The sequence below is a fragment of the Mesocricetus auratus genome, unplaced genomic scaffold (assembly GCF_017639785.1).
Source record: "Mesocricetus auratus isolate SY011 unplaced genomic scaffold, BCM_Maur_2.0 Super-Scaffold_100691, whole genome shotgun sequence".
NCBI classification, from domain to species: Eukaryota; Metazoa; Chordata; class Mammalia; order Rodentia; family Cricetidae; genus Mesocricetus; species Mesocricetus auratus.
The window spans coordinates 27,122,568-27,136,825 of NW_024429267.1; the positions used below are offsets into that span (position 1 = coordinate 27,122,568).

General features: G+C 40.5%; 1 protein-coding gene across 1 annotated transcript in view; it reads left to right on the top strand.

Moving 5' to 3' along the window:
- The first annotated feature begins 1,510 nt into the window (after positions 1 to 1,510).
- LOC121137579 overlaps positions 1,511 to 14,258 on the top strand; it is a 55,015-nt gene continuing 42,267 nt past the window's right edge. The window contains exons 1-3 of the mRNA XM_040740153.1: positions 1,511 to 1,557; positions 2,409 to 2,504; positions 2,793 to 2,890. Of these exons, the coding sequence (XP_040596087.1) occupies positions 2,803 to 2,890 (88 nt within the window). The 5' untranslated portion in view covers positions 1,511 to 1,557; positions 2,409 to 2,504; positions 2,793 to 2,802. The remainder of the gene's footprint in view (positions 1,558 to 2,408; positions 2,505 to 2,792; positions 2,891 to 14,258) is intronic.

Consider the following 14,258-nt stretch of genomic DNA (forward strand, 5'->3'; position numbering starts at 1 on the left):
CAATGGGGGCTGAGCATGCAAATGTGTGAGCCTATGGGGTCAATCTCATTCAAACCACTGCAGTGTCTATTGATACGTCATTGTTCATCTCATTCAAACCACTGCAATGTCTATTGATATGTCATTGTTCAGATCTTGTTTATGCAGCCATTTCTTCCTTCCTGCCTTTCTTCCTTTCTTGTGTTCTTCAGACAGGGTTTCTCTGTAGCTTTGAAGCCTGTCCTGGAACTCACTCTGTAGGCCAGGCTAGCATTGAACTCACGGAGATCTGCCGGCCTCTGCCTCCCTAGTGCTTCCAGATGGGTCAGAGGTTAAAAGCACTTGCTACTCTTCCATAGGTCCTGAGTTCAATCCCAGCAACCACATGGTGGTTCACAACCACCTGTAATGAAATCTGGTGCCCTCTTCTGGCCTGCAGTCATACATGGAGGCAGAATGCTGTATGTTATATGCAGAATAAATAAATGCTTTTTTAAAATTAACTATTACACAATCTAAAATCAAAGGGTCAAGAGGAAATGCAACAGCTTACTTTACCAAGATGGCCCCCAATTGATGCTTGATAGGTGCCCACTGAGATTCCCAACTGAGAAATCTCAACTTAGTTCTCAATAAGTAAAGACGTTGAAATCGGGCAAAATTCTGTCATATTAAAAAAATACAGTCAGGTGCTGATGGCACATGCATTTAATCCTAGCACTCGGAAGGCAGAGGCAGACAGATCTCTATGAGTTTAAAGTCAGCCTGGTCTACAGAGTGAGTTTCAGGACAGCTCGGCCTGTTATACAGAGAAACCCTATCTTGAAAACCCAAATCAAAATACTAACCATGGTAGTACATAGCTGTAATTCCCAGCACTCTGTTGGTAGAGGAAGGAATATCAGGAATTCACGGTCAGTCTTGAGTGTGTAGTGAGTTGACGACTTCAGCTATGTGTGTCAAATGAACAACAAACAACAAAAAATCTCAAGCTAAACTAAACAGGATATAGTACAGCAGGTTAAGTGCTTGCCTAACATGCATGAAGCTCTGGGTTCGATCCCCCGCACCACAACCTTTCGATTTGATGAAGATTTTCTAAGATTTACCCCTCAAGTCTAATCTTTGATTTCTGTAATTTGATATTTTCTCTGGTACTTCCTTTTTCCATGGTTTCAGTTGCCTCTTATACCCCAATCTCACGGGGATTTTATTTACAGACATTTTGATTTAGAAAATTATTTTTTAAAAATAATTTATTTAATTTGCATTTGTGTGAAGGTGTCAACCCCTGAAACTGGAGTTACAGACAATTGTGAGACCTCATGCGGGTGCTGGAAATTGAACCCAGGTCCTTTGAAAGAATAGCTAGTGCTCTTAACTACTGAGCCATCTCTCCAGCCCCATTGTTTTAGCACATTTTGTTTTGTTTTATTTTGTTTTTACGAGACAGGGTTTCTCTGTATTGTTTTGGAGGCTGTCAGTCCAGTCTGGCCTTGAACTCACAGAGATCCGCCTGCCTCTGCCTCCCAAGTGCTCACACACAGCCCCATTGGAGCAGCTGCTGAGGGCCAAATGGTAAGTGATACTTGGGAGAGAATGTGAAAGCTGAAGAGGGAGGCTTAGCAGAACACAGCAAGACGCTTGTCCTGATTATGAGGAAGCCGCTGTTTTTTGGGATGCTGGCACTTTATTAACAGCTAATGAAGAAAGGGTGACTGAATGTTAAGATCCCTTGGAAAGCTGGGCGTTGGTGATGCCCACCTTTAGTTCCAGCACTTTGGGAGGCAAAGGAGTGAGTTACAGGACAACCTCCAAAACAATATAGAGAAACCCTATCTCGAAAAACCAAAAACAAACAAACAAACAAATAAAGATCCCTTGGGAGACACAGCCTGTCTTTCTTTCTTTCTTTCTTTCTTTTTTTTTTTTTGGTTTTTACGAGGCAGGGTTTCTCTGTATTGTTTCAGAGGCTATCGTTCCAGCCCAGCCTCGAACTCACAGAGATCTGCCTGCCTCTGCCTCCTGAGTGCTGGGATTAAAGGTGTGCTCCACCACCGCCCGGCCAGCCTATCTTTCTACTGAGTGATACTTTATGCCCAGGTCACTGGAAAGGAAACACTAAATTCATATCTTTTAAAAGTGTCTATGGCTGAAGACTAAATATGAAAGTACTTTGTATAGTCAACTAGAGAGAGAAGCACCTGGGAATCCCAATCTTATTCATATTATCAAGACATTAGTCATAATTATCAATCATTTCTTTTGAGCAAAGAGGTATGATATTCAGTGTTTTGAAATCTAAAATTCATTGTTACAAAAAGTAAAAAAAGAATACTGTGCTCCTTTTACTTTCCCTTACTGATTGTATTTATTGTCCACCAGGCTGTTTATTAAGTTGATATTCATTGTTGATATTCATATTACAGGAGAAACTTCTAAAACAAATGGCATCTCTATGGGAGAAGATCCAAGAAAATCAGGAGAATCTAGAGGCAGAGAATAGTATGACAAATCGGTGGAGAGTGAGTATGAGGTTCATGCTTAAAATCTGGTTGAGGCAAATATTTTTAAAAATTCCCTTTAGGAGGATGGAATGCTGGTATTAAATGAGTCAGCCACCAACTCCCAGCTCAGGAGACAGTCTTCGTCTTCCGTTGTGAGTTCCAAGGGTTAAACTGAAGTTGCCAGACTTGTATAGGAAGAGATTTATTCCCTGAGCCATTTGTCTGAACCTGGAGTGAGGTTTTTTTCCTAATCACTCTAAAGATGTCTTTAGCATTAGGCAGATCAATATTTTCTTCTCCTTTCAGGAGTGAGTCAATGCAGCTGTGCATGCCCCAGGCTATGAAACCAGAGCTCAGTGCCCTGCCCATCACTGGACTGACTGAAAGGTTCCAGTCCTTCAAAGGTGAGTGTGAACAATGATGAAATGACCAGAGGTACTCTTCAACAGTGAGATAACCTTTACACAGAAATATTTACTTCCCCAGAATGATGTCTAGGTAATCACATTATAATCTTATTTAATTATGTGGGCATTTTACAAACAAACAAACAGAAACGAATATCAATATCATGTTGTGTGTAATCATGGCAGAAAAGAGAGTATCAGTTATTCATTGAGGCATAAGGAATGGCAAATTAATTAAGGATAGTCTAATTCAAATTAAGTGTACCCATTGATGGATATATTTGGTTATTTTCCTTTAAACATTTTAGCAATTGATTTCTTATACTACATTATAGTCTTTAAAATTTTTATTAGTTTATTTTTTTACATTCCAATCCCAGCTCCCCCTCCCTCCTCTCCTCCCCCACCCCCCCTTACGTCCCATCTGCTCTTTGGAGAGGGTAAGGCCTCCCCTAGGCAGTCTACTAAGTCTGTCCATCATCTCATTGAGGCAGAACCAAGGCACCCCTCCACCCGCCACACTCCTGTCTAGGCTGAGCAAGGTATCTCCATATAGAATGGGCTCCACTAAGTCAGTTTGTACATCAGGTGTTAGATCTTGGAGTCACTACCAGTGGCCTCATATATTGTCCCAGCTGCACCATTGTCACCTATATAAAAGGAGTCCAGTTTGGTCTTAATGCAGGTTCCCCATTTGTCAGACTTGAGTCAGTGATCTCTCACTAGCTTGGGTCAGCTGATTCTGTGGGTTTCCCCTTCATCTTCTTGACTCCTTTGGTCATATTATCTCTCCTCCCTCACTTCCATTGTTGTACTCCAAGAGCTTGGCCCATTGGTAAGTTGTGGATTTCTGCCTCTGCTTCCATCTACTCCTTGAAGAGGGTTCTAGCTTCTCTGGGGTTATGGATTGTAGGCTGGGTATCTTTTGCTTCATGTCTGGTATTAACTTATGAGTGAGTACATACTATATTTGTGTTTCTTGTTATGCATTATCTCACTCAGGATGGTTTATTCCAGTTCTGTCCATTTGCCTGCAAGTTTTAGTATGTCATTGTTTCTTACTGCTGAGTAGTGAGTACTCCATTGTGTAAATACACCCCATTTTCTTTATCCATTCTTTAGTTGACGGGCATCTAGGTTGCTTCTAAGATCTGGCTATTACGAATAATGTTGCTGTGAACATAGTTGAGCAAATGTCCTTGTGGAGTGAATTTCTTCCTTTGGGTATATGCCCAATAGTGGTATTGCAGGGTCTTGAAGTAGGTTGATCACTAGTTTCTTTTTTCCCCTAGACAGGATTTCTCTGTGGCTTTGGAGGGTGTCCTGGACTAGCTTTTGTAGACCAGGCTGGCCTCAAACTCACATAGATCCTCCTGCCTCTGCCTCCTGAGTACTGGGACTAAAGGCATGCTCCACCACCACCTGACTTGATTCCTGATTTCTGATAAATCACCATACTGGTTTCCACAGAGGCTGTACAAGTTTGCACTCCCACCAGCAATGGAGGAGTGTTCCCCTTTCTTCATATTGTCTCCTGCATAAGCTGTCATTGGTGTTTCTTTTCTTAGCCATTCTGATGAGTGTAAGATGGAATCTCAGAGTTTTGATATGCATTTCCCTGATGACTGAGGATGTTGAGCATTTCCTTAAGTGTCTTTGCACCATTTGAGATTGTTCTGCTGAGAATTCTCTGTTTAGGTCTGTATCCCATTTATTAATTGGATTATTTGGTAGTTTGGCATCTAGTTCTTGAGTTCTCTCTTTGCATATTTTGGATATCAGGCCTCTGTCAGATGTTGGGTTGGTGAAGATCTTTTCCCATTCTTGTTGACTTTCTTCTTTGCTTTTAGAAGCTTCTCAGTTTCAGGAGGTCCCATTTTTTTAATTGTTGCTCTCAGTTCCTGTACTACTGGTGTTCTATTTAGGAAGTGGTCTCCTGTGCCTATGAGTTCAAATGAATTTCCCACTTTCTCTTTATGAGGTTCAGTGTGGATGAATTTATATTGAGGTCTTTGATCCATTTGGACTTGAGTTTTTTGCATGGTGATAGATATGGATCTATTGGCATTCTTCTACATGTTGAAGACAGTTACACCAGCTCCATTCGTTGAATAGGTTTTCTTTTTTCCATTTTATATTTTTAGCTTCTTTGTTAAAAATTAGGTGTTCATATGTGTGTGAGTTTTTAATATCAGGGTCTTCGATAAGATTCCAGTGATCTATTTGTCTGTTTTTATGCCAGTATGGCACTGTTTAATTACTATCGCTCTATAATAGAGCTTAAAGTCAGGAATGGTGATGCTGCCAGATGATCCTTTATTTTATAGGTATAATCTATAGTTTTAAAATACACAAGATAGGGTGCACACTAATAATCCCAACTCTAAAAGCATTGAGAAGTGAGGATTGCCATTGAGTTTGAGGACATTCTGGTCAACATAGTGAGTTCCATGCCATTCAAGGATGAATAACAAGACCTTGTCTAAAAGGGACTGAAAAAGAAAAATCATAAAGTAATTAAACAAAGCGTCATATCATGAGCAATGAAAATGGAAAAAACTGAGACAGAATCTGAACCCTCCTTGTAGATCTAAAAATCAACTGTAAGCTCCCAGGAAATAAGTATCAAGAACCAGAGGTTAAAGGAGGACAGTTACTACCACGGATACACTTCTAAAGCATACTTAGCTCTTCCTATAGTATAAATATGATTAATTACTTGGAAATCACAACACCATTATGAAAGCCATCACTACTCACATCTAAGGAATGAGCTTTTTATTTAGACCCATGAGAAGTGTTTGCTGTCATTGCAATATACACATCTTCCTTTTGCCAGGTTTAATTAAAAGTCTCCTGCCAGAAGTAGAGTGAGGCTCCCTTCTTGACATCATCTACAAAGTCACAAAACTTTTAATCATTCTATTCTGTTTCTTGTGGAAATCCTTGACTTTGATGTGTCTGAGCCACATTTAACCCCTAGTCTTATCTTGTTTTTAAAATCCAAGAAGACTCCAGAACTTCTCTTACCTGAGAAATGTAAATGGTGATTTCAACTAAAATGTTGACTCTTCCCACAGGACAAGTATTCTTTCTAGAAAAAAACTCTGCCCCTTGCAAGAAAAACTTATTTAATGTCATGAGAAGATCTAGCTTCAGACCTCACCATCAGGACCCATCTATAGATTTTTCTTGGATGCTATACTGCCTTCTGGAGATCGCAGAGTTGCATCTCAGGGAAATATTACTGGGATTTGGTAGTGAGGGACTCTTTGGACTGGGTTGTAGGAGTCTGAATCAATTCCTCACTTAGGAAGAGAAACCTATGTGTTGGATGTATGGTTGTACTTCTTGTGTGTTTTAAGGAGGGTAATCGGTCCAATTTCCTCTCTACATGGCCATTTATCCATATTTATATAGAGAAGCCAGTGAGCCAGGTTGGTGTGCTCCTTGATTGTGACGAATGGATGTTTAAGTTTCCTGGATGTTGCCAGGAGTTCCCTAATATACAAGTTTTCTCCTGGATCCATCAGTTTCCCTGCCCAACCTTTTTTCTGCAGGTGTAGTGCGGCATTTTAGTATATTTGAAGTATTTTCTGCTGTAATGTTACATGTAGAGTGCAGCCTGCCCCTCCATCTGCCTGGACCCTGCCACAATTGCAGTCCCCAGATAACACACAGGATGCTATATTAATTATGAAGCTGTTGGCAGTTTGCTTGTTTCTTACTGGCTAGCTCTGACTTAATTATTTAACCCATAATTGTTAATCTAAATATGTCTCTTACTGGAGAAAGGGTCCAGACCTCTTACTCCTATGGCGGGTACATCGTGACTCCAACTCTGCCTCTCTTTCCCAGAATCCTCCTTGACTCCTAGTCCCACCTATCTTGCTTCCCTATTGGCAAACAGTGCTTTATTCAACAACCAATAAGAGACAGATTTACAGAATGGCATCTCCCATCATCTCCTCTTTTCTGTCTAAAAAAAAGAAAGGTTTTAACTTTAACATAGTCAAATTATATATAACAGAACATGTATAAAGTAAGAACATAGTTACGATATTTTGGCCATTAACATTTAGTAAGATTTAAAGAAAGTATCATCTGTCCTATCATTGTGTGTCTAAAGTCTTATATGTAGCTTATCTTTTATCATAACTTTTTTATCATAGCTTTTGTAGACCAGGCTGGCGTTCAACTCACAGAGATCCACCTGCCTCTGCCTCCTGAGTGTTAGGATAACACCCAGCTCTTAGTGGTTTTTATCTTGTTTTGTTTGTTCAAACTTGTCAGAGTTACTCATTAGGACAAAGGCTAAAGCCCTTAGTTCACTGCTAGAGCCCTTTTAAGTAAGCATGCTGAGGAACCTCATTGAATTATAGCACACATATAAACAGCATATAGCAGTTTATATGTGTGTGTATACGTATATTCATCCATGTATACATCCAGCTTTGTAACATTTTACTATCTTATTGGTGCCAGGCAGGAACACAGATGTCCTGGCTATTTTTATTTAATCTTAACTCATGCTACAGTCATCTGAGGAAGGGAACCCTCTTTGACAAAATACCTTTATAACAGTGGACTGTGGGCCAGCATTTTCTTAAATATCAATGAGGGAATGAGCATAACATTGTTGAAAGGGCTTTCCCTGGGCTGCAGATGGTGGGCTCTATAAGAAAGCAGACTGAGCGTCCATAGGGAGCAAGCCAGTAAGCAGGATTTCTCCATTGCCTGTGATTTAGTTTCTACCTCCATGTTCCTGTCCTGAGTGAGTTTTTGTCCTGGCTTTGAACATAATAAGGAAGTGTAAACCAAATAAACCCTTTTCTCCCCAAGTTGTTTTGGTGAAGGTGTTTGATCACAGCAATAGTACTCCAAAATAAGACAGTTTATTACCAGTATAGTGGGGTATCGCTGTAATAGATTTGACCATGTTGATTTGGGGAACGTTGTGGAAAGATTGGAGACCTTGGCTACAAAAGCCTTTGAGTGTTAAGATCCCAGTGACCTGTTCTATAGAATCTTGGAAGGCAAAAAAGGTAGATACCTCCTCCCCTGGGCTCCAGACTAGGGCCCACAGCCGTGGCTGCCTTATGGGAGGCCAGGCTGGTCATAGAAACTCCAGATAAGACTCCACACACTGTCCAATGCACAACTGTGGTGATACTTTGTCCTCTAAGAAAGCCTGCCTGAAGATCAGAGGGTGGAACCAGCCACTGTACAGCCATAGAGGTCTGGAGGTCTGTACAGATAGACAGGAAGTGATATGACTGGGCATAGAAAGGAATACAAGGCAGGGGAAGACAAGTAATCATTTGCTTTTCAGCCTGAGGATTTTATAGATGTTAGAGTTCTAGTGTCTGGCTACTCTGCTTCTCTGATCTTTAGGTCTCACACCCTAATATCTGACTCCAGGTTTTTATTAAGATCAATTAGGACTCATGCTACACATGGCACCAATTGTAAGGCATGAATTCATGAACAAGACAATTGCCTGTGGACTTGCAGCCATCAGCACATGCTGGAGATTCACACTGGACTCTTGTTAGAGTTCCCACCTCACAGGCTAGGTTCTTCTCTCTTCCCCAAGCCTGAAAGTGAGTTTGGAATTTTGTTGTTGTTGTTGTTGCTGCAGTCTATCTGCAACAAACTCCACAGACCCCAAACTCCAGAGCACCTGGACTCCAAGTGGCAGCAGCTGGACTTACCTGCTCTACACTGGCTGACTCTGCCTTCAGGCAGCTCCTGCCAGATGTGTTTCTCCCATGCAATCTTGTTTGTGGTTTTTCTGACTTCTGGCTTCCTCTCCCCTGTGGGATGCATGCTTCCCTTAGACCCCCCCTCTCCTGGGGTTACCACTCTCAGAACATGGCTGTCCTCAGCCAGCCTGTTCACCACTTGTGTTCTCTGTTCAGACATGCTATGCCTCCATTCCAGTGTCACTGCTGGCTGATTTGGTGAAGACAGTTCAGGGCTGAACTCAATAAAATAGAAACAAAAAAAATTATACAAAACGTCAGCTAAACTAAGAGTTTCTTCTTCGAGAAATCCAACAAGACAGACAAACCCTCATTCAAACTAACCAAAAGACAGAGAGAGAATATCCAAATTAACAAAATCAGAAATAAAAAGGGGAACATAACAACAGACACTGAGGAAATTCAGACAAACAAGTCATACTTCAAAGCCCTCTGTATTCCAAATAAGTGGAAAATTTAAGGGAAATGGACAATTCTCTGGATAATTACCACATATCAAAATTCAAGTCAAGATCAGACAAGCAAATTAAATAGACCCATAACCCCAAAGGAAACAAATAGTCATCAAAAGGCTCCCAATCAAAAAAAAATCCCAGGACCAGATCTTTGCAGTGCAGAATTCTACCAGAATTTTAAAGAAGAGCTAATATCAACACTCCTCAAATTGTTCCACAATGTAGAAAGGAAGGAACATTGACAAACTTTTTGTGATGTTATGGTTACCCTGACACCCAAAATATACAAAGATTCAATGAAGAGAATTGTAGACCAATCTCTTTCATAAACATGGATGCAAAAATACTCAATAAAATACTGGAACCCCGAATCCTAGAACATATCAGAACATCCACCATGATGAAGTAGACTTCATACCAGAGAGCAGGGATTGTTGAATATAAGAAAATTCATCAATGTAATCTACCATACAAATAAAAGGAAAGAAAAAAACCCCACATGATCATCTCCTTAGATGCTGAAAAATCCTTCCACAAAATCCAACATCCCTTCATGATAAAGATCTTGGAGAGATCATGGATACAAGAAACATTCTTAAGCCACGTGTTGGCCCCTCATGCCTTTAATTCCAACACTTGGGAGGCAGAGGCAGGCAGATCTCTGAATTTGAGGCCAGCCTGGTCTCCAGAGCTAGTTCCAGGACAGCCTCCAAAACAGTACAGAGAAACCCTGTCTCAAAAAACCAAAAAATGGTTTCTGTGGCAGCATCAGGTAAACAGGCTGGCTTCCTGACCTGTGTTCCAGTTCCTGCGGATTGCCTGGGAACTGCACAGAGCTCCCAATCCCGGCGGGAGCCAAGCACCCCAGGCTCCAAGTCTTCTCTCCTACCAACAAGACCAGGAAACCAGAGTAGTTCACGGAGGCAGCTGTTCCTGCAGCAGCATCAGGTAAACAGGCCGGCTTCCCGGCCTGTGTTCCAGTGCCTGCGGATCGCCTGGGAACTGCACAGAGTTTCAAATCCCGACCGGAGCCAAGCACACCAGACTCCAGGTCTTCCCTCCCACCAAGGAGACCAGGAAACCAGAGGAGCTAGGGAGACCAGGGGAGTAGCTATTCTGGATCAGGTACAACAGGACCCAACATAGGGTCCAGGGAACCAGGTAGGAGGCTGAGCGCCCCAGATTCCTGTTCTTCTCCACCCACGGGACCAGAACAAGGAATAGAAGAACCACCAGATTATTGGACTTGCTAGCACCCACCAAAAAGGGAACTCTGGTCCCCAGACCAGTAAGGGGCTCTTTTTGCACCCACTAGAAGAAGAGATGGAAAAGAGACAATACAAAAACACACTCAGCAACAGAAAAACAAATATGACACCACAAGATTCTAGAGACTCCACACCAGCAAGACTCCAACATTCCAATGCGAACGAAGCAGAAGAGAACGACCTTAAAACCACTTTCATGAAAATGATAGAGGCCCTAAAAGAGGATATAGGAAAATCCCTCAAAGAAATGGAAGAAAAAACAAACCAAAAAATGCAAGAAATGGAAGAAAAAACAAAGCAAAAAATGCAAGAATTGGAAGAAGAAGCATACCAAAAAAGGCAGGAAATGGAAGAAGAAACAAAGCAAAAAATGCAAGAATTGGTAGAAAAAACAAAGCAAAAAATGAAAGAAATGGAAGAAGAAACAAAACAAAAAAAGGCAGGAAATGGAAGAAGAAACAAAACAAAAAATGTAAGAAATGGAACAAAAAGCAAACCAAAAAATGCAAGAAATGGAAGAGAGAACAAACCAAAAAATTCATAAAAGGCAACAAATGGGCGAAAAGATAACCCGAAAATTGCAAGAAGTAATGCAAACACTGCAAGGGTTGAAAACTGAAATAGAGACAATAAAAAAAAAAGCAATCTGAAGAAAGGCAGAAAATAGAAAAGCTGGGCAAACAGTCAGGCACTACCAATACAAGCATTACCAACAGAATAAAGAGATGGAAGAGAGAATCTCAAGTGTTGAAGATACACTAAGAGAAATGGATTCATCAACCAAAGAAAACCTTAAGTCCAACAAATCCTTAACACAAAACATCCAGGAAATATGGGACACCATGAAAAGGCCAAACCTAAGAATAATAGGTATAGAAGAAGGAGAAGAAATCCACCTCAAAGGGGCAGAAGACATATTCAACAAAATCATAGAAGAAAACTTTCCCATCCTTAAGGAAGACATGCCAATGAAGGTACCAGAAGCCTACAGAACACCAAATAGAGTGGACCACAAAAAAAATCCCCTCGCCACATAATAATCAAGACCCCAAACATACAGAATAAAGAAAGAATATTAAGAGCAGCTAAGGAAAAAGGTCAAGTAACACATAAAGGTAGACCTATCAGAATTACACCTGACTTCTCCATGGAAACTCAGAAAGCCAGAAGGTCCTGGATAGATATTCTACCTACACTAAGAGACCATGGATGCCAGCCCAGACTACTATACCCGGCAAAGCTCTCAATCACTATAGATGGAGAAAACAAGATATTCTATAACTAAACTAGATTCAAGCAATACGTATCCACTAACACAGCCCTACAGAAAATTTTGGAAGGAAAACTCCAACCCAAGGAAGCTAACTACAACCAGAAAAACATAGGCATTAGAGAATCCCTCTCTACCAACATCCAAAAGAACAAGGGGTGAAATTCCACACATAATTCCAACAACAACAACCACTGCAAATCGAAGAAGGATGAGCAATCAATGGTCATTATTATCCCTCAATATTAATGGCCTTAACTCACCCATAAAAAGACACAGACTAGCAGAATGGATTCGAAGACAGAACCCTTCCTTCTGCTGCATACAAGAAACACACCTCACCCTCAAAGACAGACATTACCTGAGAGTTAAAGGTTGGGAAAAATGTTTTCAATCAAATGGACCCAAGAAACAAGCAGGGGTAGCAATCCTAATATCTAACAAACTAGACTTTAAAATAAAATCAATCAAAAGAGATGAAGGAGGTCATTACATACTCATCACAGGTGAAACCCACCAAGATGAAGTGTCTATCCTGAACATCTATGCCCCAAATACAAAGGCATCCACATTCGTAAAAGAAACATTATTAGAACTTAAATCTCATCTAAAGCCCCATACAGTTATAGCAGGAGATTTCAACACACCACTCTCACCACTAGACAGGAATACCAGACAGAAACTCAACAAAGAAGCAAAGGGTCTAATAGAAGTAATGACCCAACTGGGATTAACAGACATCTATAGAACATTTCATCCACATAAAAAAGAATATACCTTCTTCTCAGCACCACATGGAACCTTCTCAAAAATCGACCACATACTTGGCAACATATCAAACTTCAGCAGCTACAAAAAAATTGGAATAACTCCATGCATCTTATCAGACCACCATGCTTTAAAATTAGAATTCAACAACACAAATTGCAGAAAACCTACAAACTCATGGAAATTGAATAATGCTCAACTGCACCATCCCTGGGTCAAAGAGGAAAAAAAAAAAAGAAATTAAAGACTTCCTGGAATTCAATGAGAATGAAGACACAACATACCCAAACCTATGGGACACTTTGAAAGCAGTGCTACGGGGGAAGTTCATAGCACTAAGTGCCCACATGAAGAAACTGGGGAACAGTTATACTAGAGAATTAACAGCACAGCTGAAAACTCTAGAACACAAAGAAGCGAACTCCCCCAGGAGGAATAGACGCCAGGAAATAATCAAATTGAGGGCTGAAATCAATAAAGTAGAAACTAGGAAAACAATACAAAGAATCAATGCAACGAAGAGTTGGTTCTTTGAGAAAATCAACAAGATAGACAAACCTTTGTCCAAACTTACCAAACAGCAGGGAGTGAACATGCATATTAACAAAATCAGAAATGAAAAGGGGGCATAACAACAGACTCTGAGGAAATCCAGAGAATCATTAGGTCATACTTTGAAAACCTGTACTCCACAAAATTTGAAAATTTAAAGGAAATGGATGACTTCCTGGATAGCTATCACTTGCCAAAACTAAATCAAGAACAGATAAGCAATTTAAATAGACCTATAACCCCTATGGAAATAGAAGCAGTCATCAAAAGTCTCCCAACCAAAAAAAGTCCAGGTCTAGATGGCCTCAGTGCAGAATTCTACCAGAAATTCAAAGAACAGCTTATACCAATTCTTCTCAAAGTATTCCACACAATAGAAGCAGAAGGGTCTTTGCCAAACTCTTTCTATGAGGCTTCAATAACCTTGATCCCCAAGCCACACAAAGATACAACTAAGAAAGAGAACTTCAGACCAATATCCCTCATGAACATTGATGCAAAAATACTCAATAAAATACTGGCAAATCGGATCCAAGAACACATCAAAACAATCATTCACCACGATCAAGTAGGTTTCATCCCAGGGATGAAGGGATGGTTCAACATACGAAAATCCATCAACGTAATCCACCATATAAACAAGCTGAAAAACAAAAATCACATGATCATCTCACTAGATGCTGAAAAAGCCTTTGACAAAATCCAGCACCCCTTTATGATAAAGGTCTTGGAGAGATCTGGGATAACAGGGACATACTTAAACATAATAAAAGCTATATACAGTAAACCAACAGCCAACATCAAACTAAATGGACAGAAACTCAACGCAATTCCTCTAAAGTCAGGAACAAAACAAGGCTGTCCACTCTCCCCATACCTTTTCAACATGGTACTTGAAGTTCTAGCTATTGCCATACGACAACAAAGGGGATCAAGGGGATACAAATTGGGAAGGAAGAGGTCAAACTTTCACTGTTTGCAGATGATGTGATAGTTTACATCAATGACCCAAAGAACTCTACCAGCAAACTCTTACAGCTGATTAACACCTTCAGCAAAGTGGCAGGCTACAAGATCAACTCAAGAAAAATCAGTAGCCCTACTATATACAGATGATAAAAGGGCTGAAAAAGAAATCAGAGAAACATCACCCTTTACAATTGTCAAAAACAACATAAAATACCTTGGGGTAACGCTAACCAAACAAGTGAAAGAACTGTATCGCAAGAACTTTGAATCTTTAAAGAAAGAAATTAAAGAAGCCCTCAGAAAATGGAAAGATCTTCC